Genomic DNA, 17,289 nt, shown 5'->3' with positions numbered 1-17,289 from the left:
GAGCTCCTGGTCCTTAGCGTGGAGGAGATGGTCGTCATGGTAACGGTTGTCATGTCGATGGCTACTGAGCTAGGGATGAATAGTATCTAGGTGAGAGCTACCTGAGTGGAGGCTGACAGGTTCACAAGAGGTTCCATACTTGTTTCTGAGCCTCAGAGCTGCACCGCGCGTGCCCCTATTTAGTGTCTGCACCCCCCCCATGTATGTGCCCGTTTGCACCCAAAGGCATGCCAACACGTGGTACCTCGCTCTGGCTGCCTCCCTCTGGCCACCTCTCTCCGGCTGCCTCCCTCTGGCCGCCTCTCTCTGGCTGCCTCTCTCTGGCTGCCTTTAGGTGAGTGTGTCAGGGTGTCTCTGGGTATGTCATTTCAAGGCTCATGTGACTTTGCAAGGGTGGGGGGTTTGAATTTGTGCAAGCCTTTCTGGGAGCAGATTGTTAGGGGCTGCTGTGTGGTGCTGGTCACTGTGGAATCATGAGGACTCCCTATTTTGGCCCCCAACCTTTACCCCAGTTTGGGGGTCCCCTGAGACTGCAGACTTCTTAGGTCCTTTCCTCCTAGCTAAAGGGCTTTCAACTTCCCTGAGTTGCTTGGAAGGATGTAGAGACAGTGAAGATGCTCTGCATGGGAGAAACAGTCTGGGCCCCACCCCTGCTCGGGCCCCACCCCTGCTCAGGCCCCATCATGCTGCACGTCTCTGGCTTTAGGCTGCTGGCCTAAGAATGGAGCAGAAAATCTCCAAGGGACCCCAGCTAAGCTGGGGTCATAGAGGCTGGTGGTGGGGGACCACCTAGCCCCTTCCCTTTGGGTCCTGGGGATTTATTCCTCTGGTAAGTGGGAGCAGAGATGGCAACTCGGGAAGGTTGGATGGTAGCTGCTCTGAGCTCCTGAAATGTCTAAAACGGAGGAAGACCCAGCAATTAGTCACGGAGCAATTACTCTAATTGTTCCACTCCATGACTCACTGGTAGCAAGTAAATACTGATTAATTCATTACTTTGAGACTGTGTGTGTATGTGTGTTGGGGGGAGGGTGACGCGTATGCTGGGGGGAATCTCCTGGCTCCCCGCCCTGGCCTCCTGCCCTGCCTGGCCTGGGTAGGGCTTTAGAGCAGGTGGTCGAGGCTTGGGTCTGGAAGCCAGGATCAGGATCCTTTCTCTAGCTCCACAGGAACTCCAGGAGGGGGCTGTCAGGGACAGGGTTGTGAGAGGCTGAGCACAGGTCGTGATGCTGAGCTAGCCCCTCTCCTGCTAACATACCTTCCGTGGCTCCCCATGTCAGTCAAACAGTAGGGGTATTCAGACTCCACGTCAGACCTTCTAAACTGCTGAGTACTGTTTTTACAACATTCTGACATGCAGTCAGAATAAAACCTGACCAGTTTCCAAGAGAAAAGTTGCCAGCCGAACCCTGAGAGCCTGTGATGGGGCTTCCCCAAACTCAACTCTGGCCTGTCCTGCACCCACCGCCACCCCCACCACTACCCAGGAATTGCATCCTCCAACACCAAGCCCATTCCTTCCCAGATACTTGCTGATACCCACTGTGTGTCTGACAGGGTCCTGCTCCATCAAGGTATAGTTTACTGGGAGTGGGCACAGTCACAGAAGAAGTATATACCCATGCCTGCCCAGCTCACAAGTGGTGAGAGATGTGAATTCAGAAGCACTGGATGGATGCTCTGAAAGCTCAAAGTAGGAGGGCTTCTCGGAAGAACGGATGGGGAGTGAAAGGTAGCTGGTGGGAAGTTGGAGGATGAGAGGATGGGAGGGAAGAGTGTTCCAGGTGGAGGGAACAGCATGAGTTAAGGAGGCAGGAGACACCAGGCAGGCATGTTCCAGGAGCAGGCGGGGACCGGGTGACTGGACTGCAGTGACTGCAGGGGTTCTGAGGGACCCTGGATGAGGCCCCCAGACCCAGCTCTGAGGGCACAGGCTCTACTTCCTCACCTTGGAGCCTTTGCTTATTCAGGTCCCCCTGCTTGAGATGCCTTGCTCTATTTCTTTTTTTCTCTCTAGTTCAATTGTTTAAGACCCAGGTGCTAATAACCCTCTAGAGCTGAGCACCAGCTCATCTTCTCTGAAAGCTCTCTGGACGCAGGGACTGTGGCGGGGCTCAGTCTGGATCCAGGTTTGCGCTCCTGTCTTGGATGTCCTTAGTGCTGGCTCTCAGGCCGGGGTTGCAGTGGGGCGGGAGGGATGGTCTGGGCCCAGGAGCCACAGCACCCCACCTTCCCAGGTTCTGATTCTGGGAAGAGTCTTGGACCTGGAGGGCTGGACCCCTCACCCCGGCAGACGCCCAGGAGACCCTTGTTGGCAGACGTAGAAGTGGCATCCACGCCCTGAGCTGACTCTGGGCAATGAAATACTTTGGAGGGAGGTTTAGACGGAGGGAGCTGACTTTGTTTTGGGGAAGGCCAGAGCCAGGAACTCCACTCTCTTCTCTCCCTCCCCCGTTACCCAAGTTTCTTCCCTCCTAGAGCCCCAGGCTTCCCCAACACCTCTGTCTGCCTGATGGGACGAATGGTCCTGCCTTTGGGATTTTGAGGTGCGAGGCACTGCATCCCTAGCAGAGTCTGGGTCTCAGCACATCACGTGCTGTCTGGTGACCTGGGGCAGTGGGGCCTCAGTCTTCTCAGCTGTGGAAGGGGGCCGATGGGGCTGCCCTGTGCTGAGCACCTGCTGCTTTGAGGTGCGCTCAGCACATATTGGCCCACTGCGTGCTCACAGCACCCTGACAAGGCAGGAAGTGGTGATCCGGCCTCCCGCAGCTCCCTGTTTGCTTCTGGAGGCCACATCTGATGCTGTCCCTCCACTGTCACTGGGCCTTGGAGAGTGCCGGGTGCTCCTCTGGGCGTTTCCAGGCCGCTGGCCTCAGGTGCTGAGCCCTGTGCGCAACTCTGCCCTCTGCAGGCCCAGCGCTGGCGCAGTGAGAACTTCGAGAGGCCCGTGGACCTCGAGGGCTCTGGGGATGACGACTCCTTCCCCGATGACGAGCTGGATGACCTGTACTCTGGGTCGGGCTCCGGCTGTAAGTACGCCCTTCCCTTTTCCTACATGTCAGCGGTACCAGTCTCTCTCCAGTCCCCCATCCGAGGTTTTGATGGCAAGGAAGAGGAGCCTTCGTAGGGTAGGCTCGCTTAAACCTGGGGTGGGGGAGGGAGAGGTCATTCAGAAGCAGCTCCTGGACCTTAAGCACGTAAAGGGCAGGCTGTCCTCCCCCGGGGTGGAACCGGGGCCTTAAGGAGCCCAGCACTCCCAGTTTCTCTGTCTTTGCCTCTCTCTGTGCACTGTTTGGGTCTCCCTGCAGACCTCCAGCCTCTGTCAAGGAACACAGATGCTTCTCAGTAACCCGGGTTTCATACTGTTGTGGCCACTTGGAGGAACTTGCTGCTAAGTCTGCTGCTAAGTCGCTTCAGTCGTGTCCGACTCTGTGCGACCCCATAGACGGCAGCCTACCAGGCTCCCTGTCCCTGGGATTCTCCAGGCAAGAACACTGGAGTGGGTTGCCATTTCCTTCTCCATTGCATGAAAGTGAAAAGTGAAAAGTGAAAGTGAAGTCGCTCAGTCGTGTCCGACTCTTCGCGACCCCATGGACTGCAGCCTACCAGGCTCCTCTGCCCATGGGATTTTCCAGGCGAGAGTACTGGATTGGGGCGCCATTGCCTTCTCCGTGGAGGAACTTAGTGGTCAACTTTTCAGGTGCAGTGAGCAGAGACCATTTGATTGGCTCAACTTGGGTCAGGTGGCCCCCTTCTGTCCAATCAGCGGTGGCCAAGGGCGGGGTTAGGACAGTGACGGAAAAACAGTAGGGGCCTCCAGTGGTGCCTGGGACAAACCAGTTCCATTGCCCCGCCCAGAAAGGCCCCAGAGTAGCCTGAGATAAGCGAGGCACGCTAAGTTGAATCCCAGTTTCTCTACCTAATGGCTGTTCTGTCTTCAGCCGTTTTTTCTCCCTGAGTCTGTATTCTTATCTGTAAATGGTGATACATTTGCCTTCTTCTCGGAGCCTCTGGGGGCTCTTCCCAGATGGCAAGTGGTTAAGAACCTACCTACAAATGCAGGAGACATTAAGAAAGGCTGGTTTGACCCCTGGATGGGGAAGGTTCCCCGGAGGAGGGCACGGCAACCCACTTCAGTATTCTTGCCTGGAGAATCCCCTGGACAGAGGAGCCTGGCAGGCTTACAGTCCACGGGGTCGCAAAGAGTCAGATAGGACTGAAGCGACTTGGCACCCGCTTACACTCGCCGAGCCTCTGGAAGGCTTCAGTTTAAGACGTCAGGGCCTGGCACAGAGATGAAGCTCTGCAACTGGTAGTAAAAAGGGGTGTGTGTTGAGATTGGGGCCCTGGAGGGGGCAGGTGGAGTCTAATGAAATGCTGGGAGTCTGTGTGCTTTGGAGCTGGCCACCTACAGCCCCTCGCCTCTAGTCTCCTCACTTTAGCCCATTCCTTTAAGCATCTTGTGAGTTATAAATCTTGTGAGAATCTTCATAAAAATCCATCCTGATGGTTGGTAACATCTCTACTTCCACACCTCTCAGGCTCCTCCCTAGCCCTCCTCTGCCTGGTTCAGTCCTCCCTGGGAGCTGGTATGGCTTATCTTTCTCTCTCCTTATTTTCTCCCAAGGCCCTCCCTTCACCTGTTTGGGTTTGGAGTCCAGATTGCTCTAGCAGCTTCTGTGGGAGGGGCTTGTTCTCCTTCTTGCTGTGTGCTTGTGCCCCTGGGGGTACTCATGTAGCTTGTACGCATGTCTGACTCTTCCCAGAATGCCACAGCCATCCTCCTGTCCCCTGCCTGCAACCTCCAGCAAGATCTGAAGCTAGTAGGGCCTGAGTTGCCACTGCCTAGATTCAGTCTGCTAGAAAAGCTCCAGACTGGGTGGGCTGGAATAGTCAGGGAAGACTTCCTGGAAGAAGTGGTCCCTTAGAATTTTTGGCTAGGCAGAGAGGAGTTGGCAAGCATCACTAGCCCCATCAGTCAGCTGGTAAGCTTTGACCAGACTGTGCCTTCCTCCTTTCCCTCCTCTTGTCTTGGGAAAATTATGCAAAGGGTGAGGGTTGGGAGCCTCCCATCTTGATGGCCGTTGCTTATCTGGGATCCTCATGCCCTCAAATCACCCAGCTTCCTAGCTCTCTCCTTCTCCCCCTCCCCCACCCCCTCAGACTTTGAGCAGGAATCGGGCATTGAGACAGCCATGCGGTTCAGCCCAGATGTCGCCCTGGCAATGTCCACCACCCCCGCAGTGCTGCCCACCATGGACATCCAGCCTGTGGGCACCCCATTTGAAGAGCTCCCCTCTGAGCGCCCCACCCCGGAGCCAGCCACCAGCCCCCCACTGGTGACAGAGGTGCCAGAAGAGCCCAGCCAGAGAGCCACCACCGTCTCCACCCCTACGGCTACCACCACTGCCACCACCACAGGGCCCCCGACGGTGGCCACAGTGCCCGCCACAGTGGCCACCGCCGTGCCCAGCATCCCTGCGGCGCCCCCGTCTGCGGCCACCACCTCTGTCGTAAGGACCACCGGCGTACGGAGGCTTCTGCCTCTGCCACTGACCACAGCGGCCACAGCCCGGGCCACCACCCCAGCGGTGCCCTCACCTCCCACCATAGTGGCTGTCTTGGACACAGAGGCCCCAACGCCCAGGCTGGTCAGCACAGCTACCTCCAGGCCAAGGGCCCTTCCCAGGCCGGCTACCACCCAGAAGCCTGATATCCCTGAGAAGAGCACCCTGCCCCTGGGGACCACTGCCCCTGGACCCACGGAGGTGGCTCAGGTGAGCCAGTGTGGAGAGCACAGGGAGTCACAGAGCAGAGGAGGGTGGGTCGGGGCTGGGGGGTGGGCGGTGGGAGGTGGGGGGGCAGGTAGGGTGGGGGGAGGAGGATGGAGCTGGACAGGGGTGAGATCTAGGAGGTTCTGGAGGTGAGCCAGACAGGGAGCGGGAGGCTGAGAGAGGTGTGAGGCCAGGGCTGGGGGTGAGTCACAGGATGAGGACAGAGGTCGAGATGGATGGGGATGGAAGAGGGACTGGGCTTGGGTCTTTAGATGTTAGATGAAGACATTAATGGGGAAGGAACTGGGAGGATGGGAGTGTTAAAAGGGGCAGGGACCAGGGGCCAGGGGCCTGTGTGTTCTGGTTAAAAGCACAGACTCAGGAGCCCTGCAGCCAGGATTGGAATGCTTCTACCACCATTTGACTTCAGGAAGTCACTGATCCTTTTTATACCTTTGTTTCCTTATCTGTGAAAAGGAGAAAAGAATAGAATGTAAATCGCAGGGTTGTGAGAATTAACTTTCCCAACAGAGCCAAGGTTCTTAGAGCAGTGGCTGGCAATACTAAACAAGCAAAAAGTTTCACTTTTGTTATCACCACCACCACCATCATCATCATCATTGTTGTTATTATCCATCTGAGGGGGATTAAGAGCTGGGCGGTGGGAGAGGAATACTGCAGGTCACGTTCATGGAGTGCTGCCTGGGTGGAGGCGCAGTGCTAGACACTTACCTGTGCCACCATCTCTTCTCCCTCTCATGCCTACCCCACAGGAGCAGGGTGGGGGGCATTGCCACCATCCTCCCTTAAGGTGGGGCCACTTTCCAAGCCTTCACAGGCAGCAGTGGCAGAGTCAGGATTTGAACCTGGCAGTCAGCTCTAGGGTGTGTATATGTGTGTGTGTTTGGGGTGTTATGGATGAGGGTGGTGTTTCAGGGAAGAGGATGAGGATACCAGGAATGCCAGGATGGGGAGGGGATCAAGGAAGTGGGAGAAGTAGCCTGATCCTTGCTGGCGCTGCTGGGCAAGGAGGGGATGTAGTCACATTGACTAGGGTACCAAAGCCCTTTGCATCTGCTTCATGGAGGAGGACCCCTCAGGCTGTGGAGCTGCCTTTGGGTCAGCATAGCCCGTCTGACTCCCCAGCCAGCCCCTGCGGAACACAGGCCCTGCTCCAGGCTGCTCTGAGCAGCTAGGGGAACCTGGTGTTTCACGGATGCTTGGCCAGGCAGACTGGGGACGCAGTGCTGGGGCACGGAGAGCAGGTCGCTGGTGCAGCCTCTGGGCATGTGCATGGCCTTTCCTGGGCCTGGACACCGGACCCACTCTCTCCATGCGCACCTGTGAAGCAGCTCCATCCTTGCTGTGATCCCAACTCTAGTTGGGATCCTGCCTCCAGATGCTGGGAGCCATTGAGATTTGTGGTGCTCTTGGATTGACCTTGGGGTTTCCCTTGTAGCTCAGTTGGTAAAGAATCTGCCTGCAGTGCAGGAGACCCGGGTTCAATCCCTAGGTTGGGAAGATCCCCTGGAGAAGGAAATGGCAACCCACTCCAGTATCCTTGCCTGGAAAATCTCATGGACAGAGGAGCCTGGTGGGCTGCAGTCTATGGGGTCGCAAAGAGTTGGGCATGACTGAGCAATTTACACTTACTTACTGGACTGACCTTCGGGCTAAGGGACTCACCCTTGCCCCAGGCACATGGATTGAGGATCAGGCCCAAGTATTTAAAGTCTGCACCTAGCTGTCCCCAGACAACAGTCCCTGACAGTAATCTGCTAAGGATTATTACAAAGGCAGCTGGAGAAGGAAGGGATGGAGATGGGATGGGGACCAGGATGTGGCCAGGATGAGAACAGAGGTAGTGTAGTGTAGTGTATTGGTTAGGGACACATATTCTGGAGTTGGACAGATCTGGATTTTAGTTCTGCTTCTACCACTTAACTAGCTGTGTGTCCTTGGGCAAGTCATTTAACCTCTCTGAGCCTATTTCCTACTCTGTAATGTAGGGGCACTAATACCTTCTTAATGGGAATATTGTGAGGGAAAAGGCCCATGATGTGCTTAGCACAGTGCCTGGCCCCTGGTGAGTGCCTAGTGTGCGCCCTCCCAGGGAAGTGGAGTGGTGGCAGAGGGCTAGTGTGCATGTGTGTATGGCTGCCCTGTGGCAGGGGTGCTGGGCCTGGCTCCTGGGCTCATGCTACCCTCCCTACAGACCCCAACTCCAGAGTCCTTCCCGACCACCATCCGGGATGAGCCAGAGATGCCAGTGAGCGGGGGACCCAGTGGGGACTTTGAGCTGTCAGAGGAAGAGACCACACAGCCAGACACAGCCAATGAGGTGGTGGCTGTGGGTGGGCCACAGCCAAGCCATCACCTCTACCTGGGATGCTGCCCAAGGGTGCCCACCCAGGCCCTGGCCTCCTGGACAATGCTATCGACTCAGGCAGCTCGGCGGCTCAGCTGCCCCAGAAGAGCATCCTGGAGCGGAAGGAGGTGCTCGTAGGTGAGACTTGGGGCCTGGGAGGAGCCCAGAGGGGGTCGCTGGTGGGGCCTCAGTTTTCCCCCTAGGAACCCAGGAGGGAGGGTAGGGTGTGGGTTTTCTAGGAGCCTAGTTTTCTAGGAGGGGAAAGCTGGGGATCTGGGGACCCCAGGACCCACCCTCTAGTTCCTCTTCTGACCCTTCTGATCCCAGAGTCTGGCCCTGACTTTGTCCTACTTCTCGCACTGTCCTCAGCACCCTCTGGCCTCTTCTCAGACCCTGCCCTTGACCTCCCTGGGCCATGCTGGTTTACCCCTCCTGGGCCTTATCCCCTGGATCCTAATCTAGGGCCCCATCCTTGGCTTGATGTGCTCCCACCCTTGATACCAGCCCCGAGGACCTGCCCTTGGCTTTCTCTCCTGAAGAGTCTCTGGATTTGTGGTCCAAACCCTGTTCCCCACTTATGAGCAGCGTGGCCTTGGGCAGGTCCTTCACCTTTCCGGGCATGCTTTTTCCTCGTCTACAAAACGGGTGTTATCATTTTGCTCTTAACCAGTCTCAGCACACGTGTGTTCATGTTAACTGCTCCACAGTTGGGATGTGTCCTAGTTTAGATGGCAGAGTTTTTTCTTTCCTAAGGGCATATACAATCCTGGAGCATCTTCTCACTGATGGCATCTTTCATTTGATGAGGACCTTAGCACGGCACCTTCCTAGTAGCACTGTATGAAGATTCCACGTGTTCATATGATTAGGAACAGTGCCAGGCTGAAGTGAGGAGAATCAGTGGCAGCCAGTGCTGGTGTTTTAGCATTGACTCCAAGTTTCACTCCGACTCTGGGCTCAGGTTTGAGATTCCCAGCTCTCTCCCGATTCTTGCTTCTACCTGCAAGGACCCTCTGCCTTTTTCTCAGGCTCTAAGCATGTCTTGCCCTTCCTGTGGCCTTGACCTTTGCCCTCTTTCTCTGCAGCTGTGATCGTGGGCGGGGTTGTAGGCGCCCTCTTTGCTGCCTTCCTGGTCACCCTGCTCATCTACCGCATGAAGAAGAAGGATGAGGGCAGCTACACGCTGGAGGAGCCCAAGCAGGCGAGCGTCACATACCAGAAGCCTGACAAGCAAGAGGAGTTCTACGCCTAGCGGAGCCAGAGTGCCTCCCTGTAGCCTCAGCGCCACCCCTACATCCAGTCCCTGGCCTGGCACCCCCAGCCCCGGCCTGGGACTGGGCCTAGGGGACATCCTGGCCCCACTTCATCTCTGCCACCCTCCTGAGGTCTGCTCTGACTGCCAGCCTCACACAGCTCTTCCCCAATGGACAGGGGGCACTGCCGTCTGCTCCAGACTGTGCCCTTATGAGCTCATCACTTGTTCCACATATTCCTCCCCCCACCACCAGCTTGGGGCTTTAGGACCTCACATCAGATGGACAGGAGGAAGGGAACTCCTGATTGGCTGGTGGACGAAGGGGTGGGACTTCAGCCCCAACCTGGCCCCACGGGGCTGGCTGAGGTTTCCTTTTGGAGGCAGAGAGGCACTCCGGCTGGTCTCCAGGACAAGCATTTGGCAAGCCCAGCCCTTGAAATCGTTGGGACACTGCACCCTGTTGCTCCTGTCCCAGGCTCACTCTCTGCCTGGGTGAGACGGTACCCCTCACCCACCAGCCTGTTTTGTCCTGGCCTCTCTGGGGTTGTGAGGTCATTTTCCCTCACCTCTGCTCAATGCATATGAACCCATAGGCTTCACTTCCTTCCTGGTCTGCCCCAGCTTCCTGAGAGTGTTCTGGCAGCCACTGGTGAGGAGGGGTTTGCACCTCCTTCTTCCTAGTGGACTCTGCACAGACACTGTCTCTCACATGGTTACATGTATTGTCACACACACAGAGAAAGGCACGCAATGACAAAATCACATGCGATCTTGACCACCTGGCTAATCCAGATATGTCACAGACACACACATTCTTCCAAAGATGTTTATTCTCATGTGTTTCTTATGTGCCCTCCCCCCGCCCCAAATGCTTATGACAATGCAAGTCACTGATCATCATAACCTAATGGTAACGGTGTGGCCTGCCTCTCTCTCTGCCATCCCGCCACCCCTACTCCTGCCCACCCACATACACTCTGACACCACACGTGTTGCCTCCAGCTTTCAGGCTCACTGGGGAGGGTGCAATTAGGCCGAAACAATCAGCCCATATTGGGTCCCCGAGTTGCCCCATCACGCTCAGCCTTCATGACCCCTTACCAACCACATCGCCACTGAACCCCAGCGAATCAGACGCAATCCCATTTGGGTGCACAATCTCACCCACACCCATACAGCCCTGCTGTCACGCTTGGACACTTGCCTTTCCTGGAATTAAGTGTAGTGTGGGGGGCATGGCCACAAGCCCCCTCAGGGCCTTGCACACCCGCTGAACCTGGCTTCACCCTACCTGCTCCCTCCCCTCTGTAGCCTGCAAAGGGCTTGGTTGGGGGCTAAGTTCCCCACTTGCTGAGGAAAGCAGGCTGGTTCCTGGAATTCAGTCTTGGGCTGGAGAGGGGGCTTGGGTCTCCCAGGACCAAAGGCTCCTGGTGGGGAGGGGGCATGTGGTGAGGCTCCTGGTCTCCTTCCATCCTCCTCTTGCTCTGAGCTAGGGGGTCGACTCTGCCTCCCAGGACACAAGTCTCCAAAGTGCCTGTGAGGGTGGGCCTGGCGCCTGGGCCCTCTGCACCCTCTCCCTTTGGCCTCACCAGGTCCACCTCAGCCCCACCCCTGGGCCTTCTTGGGGACCTTCCGGTGGACCTGTGCCCATGCATTTGGCCAGACAACCTGATGTTTCTGCTGGCTGCAGCAGAAGCAGTCCATCCAGACACTGTCCCTGGCTGAGGGCTGAGGACAGGGGGGGTTGGGGGTATCCCAGGCTCCAGCCCGCCTCCCTCTTCTTTGTTACCCTTCAAATGGGGCCACTTCTGTAGATATTTTAAATGTGGGGTCACAAATCTCCCAGGGGGCTGTGCTTTGAGAGGGGTCTTGGAGCCAAGGGATGTGGTCTGAGTCGTGGGTGGCTGGGGCTCACCCCTCCACCCCTTACCCACACCCTGGTGTTAAAGTCAGAAAGCCGGGTTTTATTTCTGTTCCCTTTTGAAGACTTGCTGGCGGGAGACTTCTGCAGGGTGAGGGCTGGGGGTGCCTGAGGCGGTGAGGTTCCAGGGAGCTCCTGCAGCCTGTCTTTTCTACCGTCTTCCCAGGCTGAGGCTCCATCTCTCAGACTATAGGCTACCTTGGCAAGGCCTGGAGGCTTGTGAGGAACCCCTTGGTCCGAGTCTTTGCGGGGCAGGAGCAGGGAGAGGCATCCTAGGCTCACGATCTGTTGGAGGTGACCTGGCCTCAGTCGTTCCTGGAGCAGAAGGGCTGGGGGATGAGGGAGACCAAAGCCAGCCCCAGCCTCCCCTCCCTCTACCCTGCCCCTTGGCAGGCTGCTGTCAGGGGCAGCAGCTCTGGTGAGAAGGCCTGGGCAGGCCGAGGCTGAGAAGCCAGGGAGCATGGAGGAGAGAGGACCTGGACTATCCAGGGATGCTGGGACCGGGGTTGGAGGCCCAGCAGTGGGCGTGGCCCCTGCACAGCCCCTGGTGGGGGCAGGGTCTAGCACAGGACGGCTGAGCAGGGCCTGGGCTGGCTAGAGTGGGCTCGGAGGGGCTGCATGGGTCCAGCCCGACCCCAGCAGGCCTGACTCCTCACCTTCTGTGGGCCAACCTCTAACCTGGGGCCTGGGGCTTTGCCACCCAACACCCGATGCCTCTTCTCTGCATCTTTAGCGTTGGAGAGAAGAGACTGAGGGCTTCATTCATTGAGCCCTGGCCCCGAGACAAATGTCCAGGCTTTATCTTCATGAAGTTTAAAAACAGTTGAAGTCCAGCACGGCGATCCGAGAGCAGGTGGTGAAAAGGATGAGCTGGATGTGAGTGCAGGCGTCACCCTGCCTGGACATAGGGTGTGATGCGTGCAGGGCCTGCCCAAATATGTCCCCAGGCACCCTGGTGCTCCTGGGGAGGTGTCCTGCAGGGGCCTAGTGTTTCCAGGAAACACGGCCGATTCCAAAGGAAGAGGGGCTTGTGTGCTTGACAGCCTCTCTGGGGCCTCAGCTGCCAGAGAGGACAAGGCGGACCGGGGTCACCCCCCACCCCCAACTGTGACTTCTAGAGCCCAGGCTCTATCTCCCTAGGGGGTGAGAGGGGTACCTCCCCGGAAGGGTTGGTCCCCTTGATACGAAGCAGACGGGTGATCACTGGGGCCCAGGCCAGGCAGGTTGGTGGGCAGTGGCTTGGGGTGCTCAGGCCAGACCCACCTGGGGTTGGCAAAGCCATCTGTCCAGGCCTCCAGACTGGGGCCCTGGGCACAGGGAGCAGATGCACCTCTGCATCACAGGGCAGAAGGGGCCACCACTTCCTTGGCGCTCCTGAATTCCTTCTCCTGCCAGCCACCACCCTGGACTTGCTTCCCCAGGCCTCCTGCCTGTAAATAGAAGCCCACAAACTGTGTACAGATTTACAGAGATGCTGAGGCTGGGCCCCAGAGTCGCCATCAAAGGGCTCGTGGCCCCAGCATCCCCCGGGTGCCCAGCAGGCAGCTCAGTGCGGTGGCCCCAGTGTGGTGAATGCATGTAAATATTTTTCGTAGGCAGTGCGGCTCCAGAGAGCCCCCTGAAAACTGTGTCCCCCTCCCCGCCTCCCACCATGTCCTTTCTCCTGTACAGATCCTCCAAGAACCCAGCCTGGGGCGGGGGGAATTTGTCCTTCCCTCCCCCAGGCCTTCTCTGCCCCTTCTTCCCCCTAACCTGTTTATTAACCATACCTGTCCCGAGTTCATGGCCAAAACTTTCAGTAGGAAAAAGCGGTGGAAAAAGACTGGAAAAAGAAACCAAGGTACCTGCCCCACTGTGGGTGCTCACCTGTCCCAGCCTTGTGAAGGAACTGTTTCTTTTTTCTTTTTTTTAACACTTCCCGTGCTGTGCCCATTTATAAGAGGAAATAAAATTAAGCTGAAATGATGCATTGTGGTCAGAGTGTGAGATAAGCATGGAGGTCATTTGGGGAGGGGCAGTCCGTGGCCCCGCTTGGGTCTCAGCCACATCCCCCTTTAAAGGAAACTGAGAAGCAGAGAAAATTGACCGACAACCCCTCGTGGGAACCATTATGGTAACAGCTGCTCTTGCTTTAGAGTGTTCAGGAAACCACGGAGCTGACTGCGGCCAGGCTGAATGGGGGCTGCGGTTGGGCAGGGGCCAGGACGTGCTGGCGTTGGGGGCTCTGTGGTCCACCCCCAGGGGAAGAGCTGGTTTCAGGCTGCAAGGAGAGAAACCTGAAACTGCAGGATATTGGAATCAGTTGGCTGAGGTGAGATGTCTTTAGGTTCTGAAGGGCCTGGTTTCAAACCCAGGTGACGTTTCCTAATTCTGACTTAGCCTAAGCCTTAGCTTGGCCTGAGCCTCAGTGTTCTCACCTGAGAAATGGGTTAAGCATTAACGACACCCCCCTAGATGGAAGGTAGTGGGATTATGAGAGGAGGAACATTTAGCAGAGGGCCTGGAACTATCAGCCTCAGCTCACAGGGTCTTGGATAATGGCGTTAGAATAGAACAGAACCCTAGGCCAGGAGGAGTTCTGGGGCCTGCAGCCCGGATGGCTTCCTGGGGTTGCAGGGTCATGGAGCTGGGAGGGCGTTAGAGCCAGCCCTGGGCTCCTCAGAGTAGAAATCCTTTCTTCAGCACCTCTTGGGGGATTTCCCTGCTGCTGCCCGCATACCTCTTGTAACAGGGGCTTGGTGCATGCTGGAGACCAGCAGGTCACTCTGCCTGTTGAGAAGTCCTTCTTTATTTTTAGCCCAAATCTGCATCTCCTGTGTTTTCTTTCTCTGGAGGCACACGGTGCTCTGCCCCCTCACCATGAGATAGCCCCAGGTATGAATGTCAGGGTCAAAACTTTTCCTCCTCGAAAGGAGTCCTCTGCATGTCCTCCAGAGATTTACTCCTCTTGCAGTGGGATGTTCACACGGGGCCCTGATGGTTCTGGGTGGGTTAGAGACTGAGGCCCCTGGATTTGGTTCAAGATCCTACCCACCCCAACCTCCTCCTTCGCTCAAGTTCCTTGAGTGCTTCCCTATGTCATCGTGGGGAGCACTTACACATATTGGGGAGAGAGCCAATAGCCAGGGTCTCATGACTATGTAATGATGCTGGTCTGGGGGTGTCTTTCCTGCTCAGCCACCATCTCCAACCACCCCCTGCCAAGCATCTCTCTTACCGCCAGACAGTTCAGGATCAAAGCGCCAAGGCCCCGTCTTCACTTTGGGACCTCAGACCACATGGCCCCTGACAGTCTCGGGCGGCGTGGTTGTCAATTGGGGTCAAGGAGCCAGCGATGTCACTTGAGGGTCTTTCAGAGGACTGGGCCCCAGTTAGAAGCCTGCTATGATGTGAGGGGTTGGTTTGCCACCATTCAAGTCCCAGCTCCTGATGTGGTCCCTCCTCCAGAAAGCTTTGGGAAGTGGGTTCCATCCTCCCTGAGTTCCTATAGGCTAGAGTTATCTCCCTTCCAGCAGGTGCCGCCCTCACCTTCTCATCTGAATTTGAGGGACATGCATCTTGTATTCTCAAAGAGTCTGATCCTGGGGTGAAGAGGACCCAGCTGTGTGCACTTGGGCACAGTGCTCTACCTCTCTGAGCCTGTTTCCTCACGAGTAAATGTGAACATTAAGGTCGATATTTGGAGACCCCTGTAAGGATTAAGTGAGATAACATTGAAAGCAACTAGCGTGGAGTTCGGCTGCCATATGCTGCAGGACTCCAGTCCCTCTTTGTATGGTCAGTCTTTAATAGGCAAACCTTTATTCAAATGCTACCTTTGCCACTGACTAGCTCTGGGACCTTGGGTGGCTTATTCCAACTCACAGTGCTCAGTCTTCTCACCTGTAAAATGGGGACAGTAATAGTACCTGCCTCATAGGCATGGTGCTCAGAACCATGCCCGACACACAGCAGGTGCTGTGTAACGGTGGGCCATTATTCCTACTGTTGTTGCTGTCATTATTATTGTCATTATCTGCAGAGTCCAGCCTGCTGCCTATTGAATGAATAAATGACGTGGAGTCTGGGTGGAAATCAAAATATTGTCAGCTTTGGAGTGAACGATGATTTAGGCTGAGGCTTGTTCAAGCTGAGGCTGACACCTGGAAATCATCCACATAGAATGTACAGATGGGCTGGGAGTTGCTGGGACTTGGAGCATTTCTCTCAGGGCCCCCTGGTCCAGGGATGAGCAACAAACAGAGGGGGAAGGAGGAAGAATAGCGGATTGTTTCCTGAAACCCAAGAGGCCACAGCTGCTTGCCAAGCTGCCCCAAGAACAGAGCGTGCTCAGCTTCTGAGGGCCGCCCACCCTGTCTCTGCTGGCTTAAGGGTGTACTTGGGGCAGACTGAGGGTCCAGATTTATCACGGGGGCCTTATTCGCACTCAAGGAGGAAGGAGGCTGGGCCAGAGCAGACAGCAGAGGGATGGAGTGAGGCACTGATTGCCAGGCACCCTGAGACCAGTTTTTCTCATATTAACTCATTTTAGCCTCATGCAGTTCTGGCCTCCTGGCTGGTTTGTTTGTTTTGTTTTTTTTTTTGCAAATGAAGAAACTGCAAGTTTACAGAAACCTGAGGCCATAAAGCTATTAAAGGGTGCAGTGGGATTCGAGTCTGAGTCTCCACATGGAGTCAGTGTTCTTACAGTTCCACCCGCCCTTTCCTCCCTCTACTATGTGAGCGTGGGCAGGCTACTAAGCTTCTCTGAATCTTAGCTATATCATCAGAAAAACAGAAGCACAGGGTATTGAGAGGCTCAAAAGAGACATTAACACATGACAACTGTGGGTGCCTTGCAAGAGTCACAGCCCATTTGCAGACATAATCTCAGTTCTTGGAGAGAATGATCCCCTTGCTTAACAGATAAAAACGTTGGCCCTATGAGCAGAATCCACACGGTGGGACACTTCTATAGGACAAATGACCCAGCTTCTTCAACAAATAAATTCTAAGGAAGGGGAAAGAAAGAGATGGAGAGAGACTTTATAGATAAGCCTAAAAGGCATGTTAACCAAATCATGTGGGAACTTGATTCGGATCCTGTTTCAACAAATTCTATTTAAAAAAAAAAGTTAATTATGGGGCAAGTGGAAATTTGTATATTGAATGAATATTTGTCATAAGGGAATCATTGTCAGTGTTCTTAGAAGTGGTAATGGCCCTGTAGTTATGTTTTTTAAAAAGAGTCTTTATCTTTAAACAGACTAAAATTTGGCAGATGAACTGATTGGATGTCTGGAATTGGCTGAAAAAATATGGGGGAGGCGTGGGTGAGAGAATGGAGGCTGTAAGACAGGACTTGAGTTGATAATTGTACAAGCTGAGTAGCAGGCTACATAGGGGGCTCACTATATTATTCTGTCAACTCTAAGTTTAAATGTTAAATTCTTCATAATAAAATATTAAAGAAAGGAATTGATTCCCAGGGGGCATGAAGACTTGCCAGGGGTCACACTCCCCTGTGGAAATGCAGAGCTGGCTCTTCTGACTCGAAGTCCAGCCCCCTGGCCCTCACCCATCCCTTCTCTGGGCTCCTGCAATGTCACATTTTCCCTGGCCTGATGTCCTCCACTTCCAGATGGCCAGCTCCTTTAGGGACCCCACCCGCTCCTTTTTTATGGAAATTCACTCTCACGAATGACTGTGATGAAGGAATTTGCATGAAACTGTGATGAGAGACGTGGCTTCAGCTATGGCTCCCTCAGTGGTGCTTGCCTTCTGCCAGAGGGAGTAACAGAAATGGCCCTTCCTGGTGGGTGGTGTGTTATAGTTCATGAAGTACTCTCCAGGGGATCTTGGCCTTGCTTACCATCCGCACCAGTCTCAGGAGGTGGGCTGGTTGAGAATGACTCCTCCCACTTTGAAGGACTTTGAACTTGGTAATTTCTCCCCCATTTTCAAGGCTCAGGCCAAGTCTAAGTGAAAGTGA

General features: G+C 55.4%; 1 protein-coding gene across 1 annotated transcript in view; it reads left to right on the top strand.

Annotated features, from left to right (window-relative positions):
- Positions 1-13,285, top strand: part of SDC3 (syndecan 3) — a 36,553-nt gene extending 23,268 nt beyond the window's left edge. Inside the window, 5 exon segments of the mRNA XM_010836881.1 lie at positions 2,912-3,029; positions 5,164-5,777; positions 7,990-8,131; positions 8,134-8,280; positions 9,228-13,285. Of these exon segments, the coding sequence (XP_010835183.1) occupies positions 2,912-3,029; positions 5,164-5,777; positions 7,990-8,131; positions 8,134-8,280; positions 9,228-9,394 (1,188 nt within the window). The 3' untranslated portion in view covers positions 9,395-13,285.
- The last annotated feature ends 4,004 nt before the right edge of the window (positions 13,286-17,289 follow it).

This window comes from Bison bison, unplaced genomic scaffold (genome assembly GCF_000754665.1).
Source record: "Bison bison bison isolate TAMUID 2011002044 unplaced genomic scaffold, Bison_UMD1.0 scf7180017864068, whole genome shotgun sequence".
In the NCBI taxonomy this organism is placed as follows: Eukaryota; Metazoa; Chordata; class Mammalia; order Artiodactyla; family Bovidae; genus Bison; species Bison bison.
The sequence above is the reverse complement of the archived record's forward strand: the minus strand, read 5'-3'. Positions and strand labels throughout refer to the sequence as shown.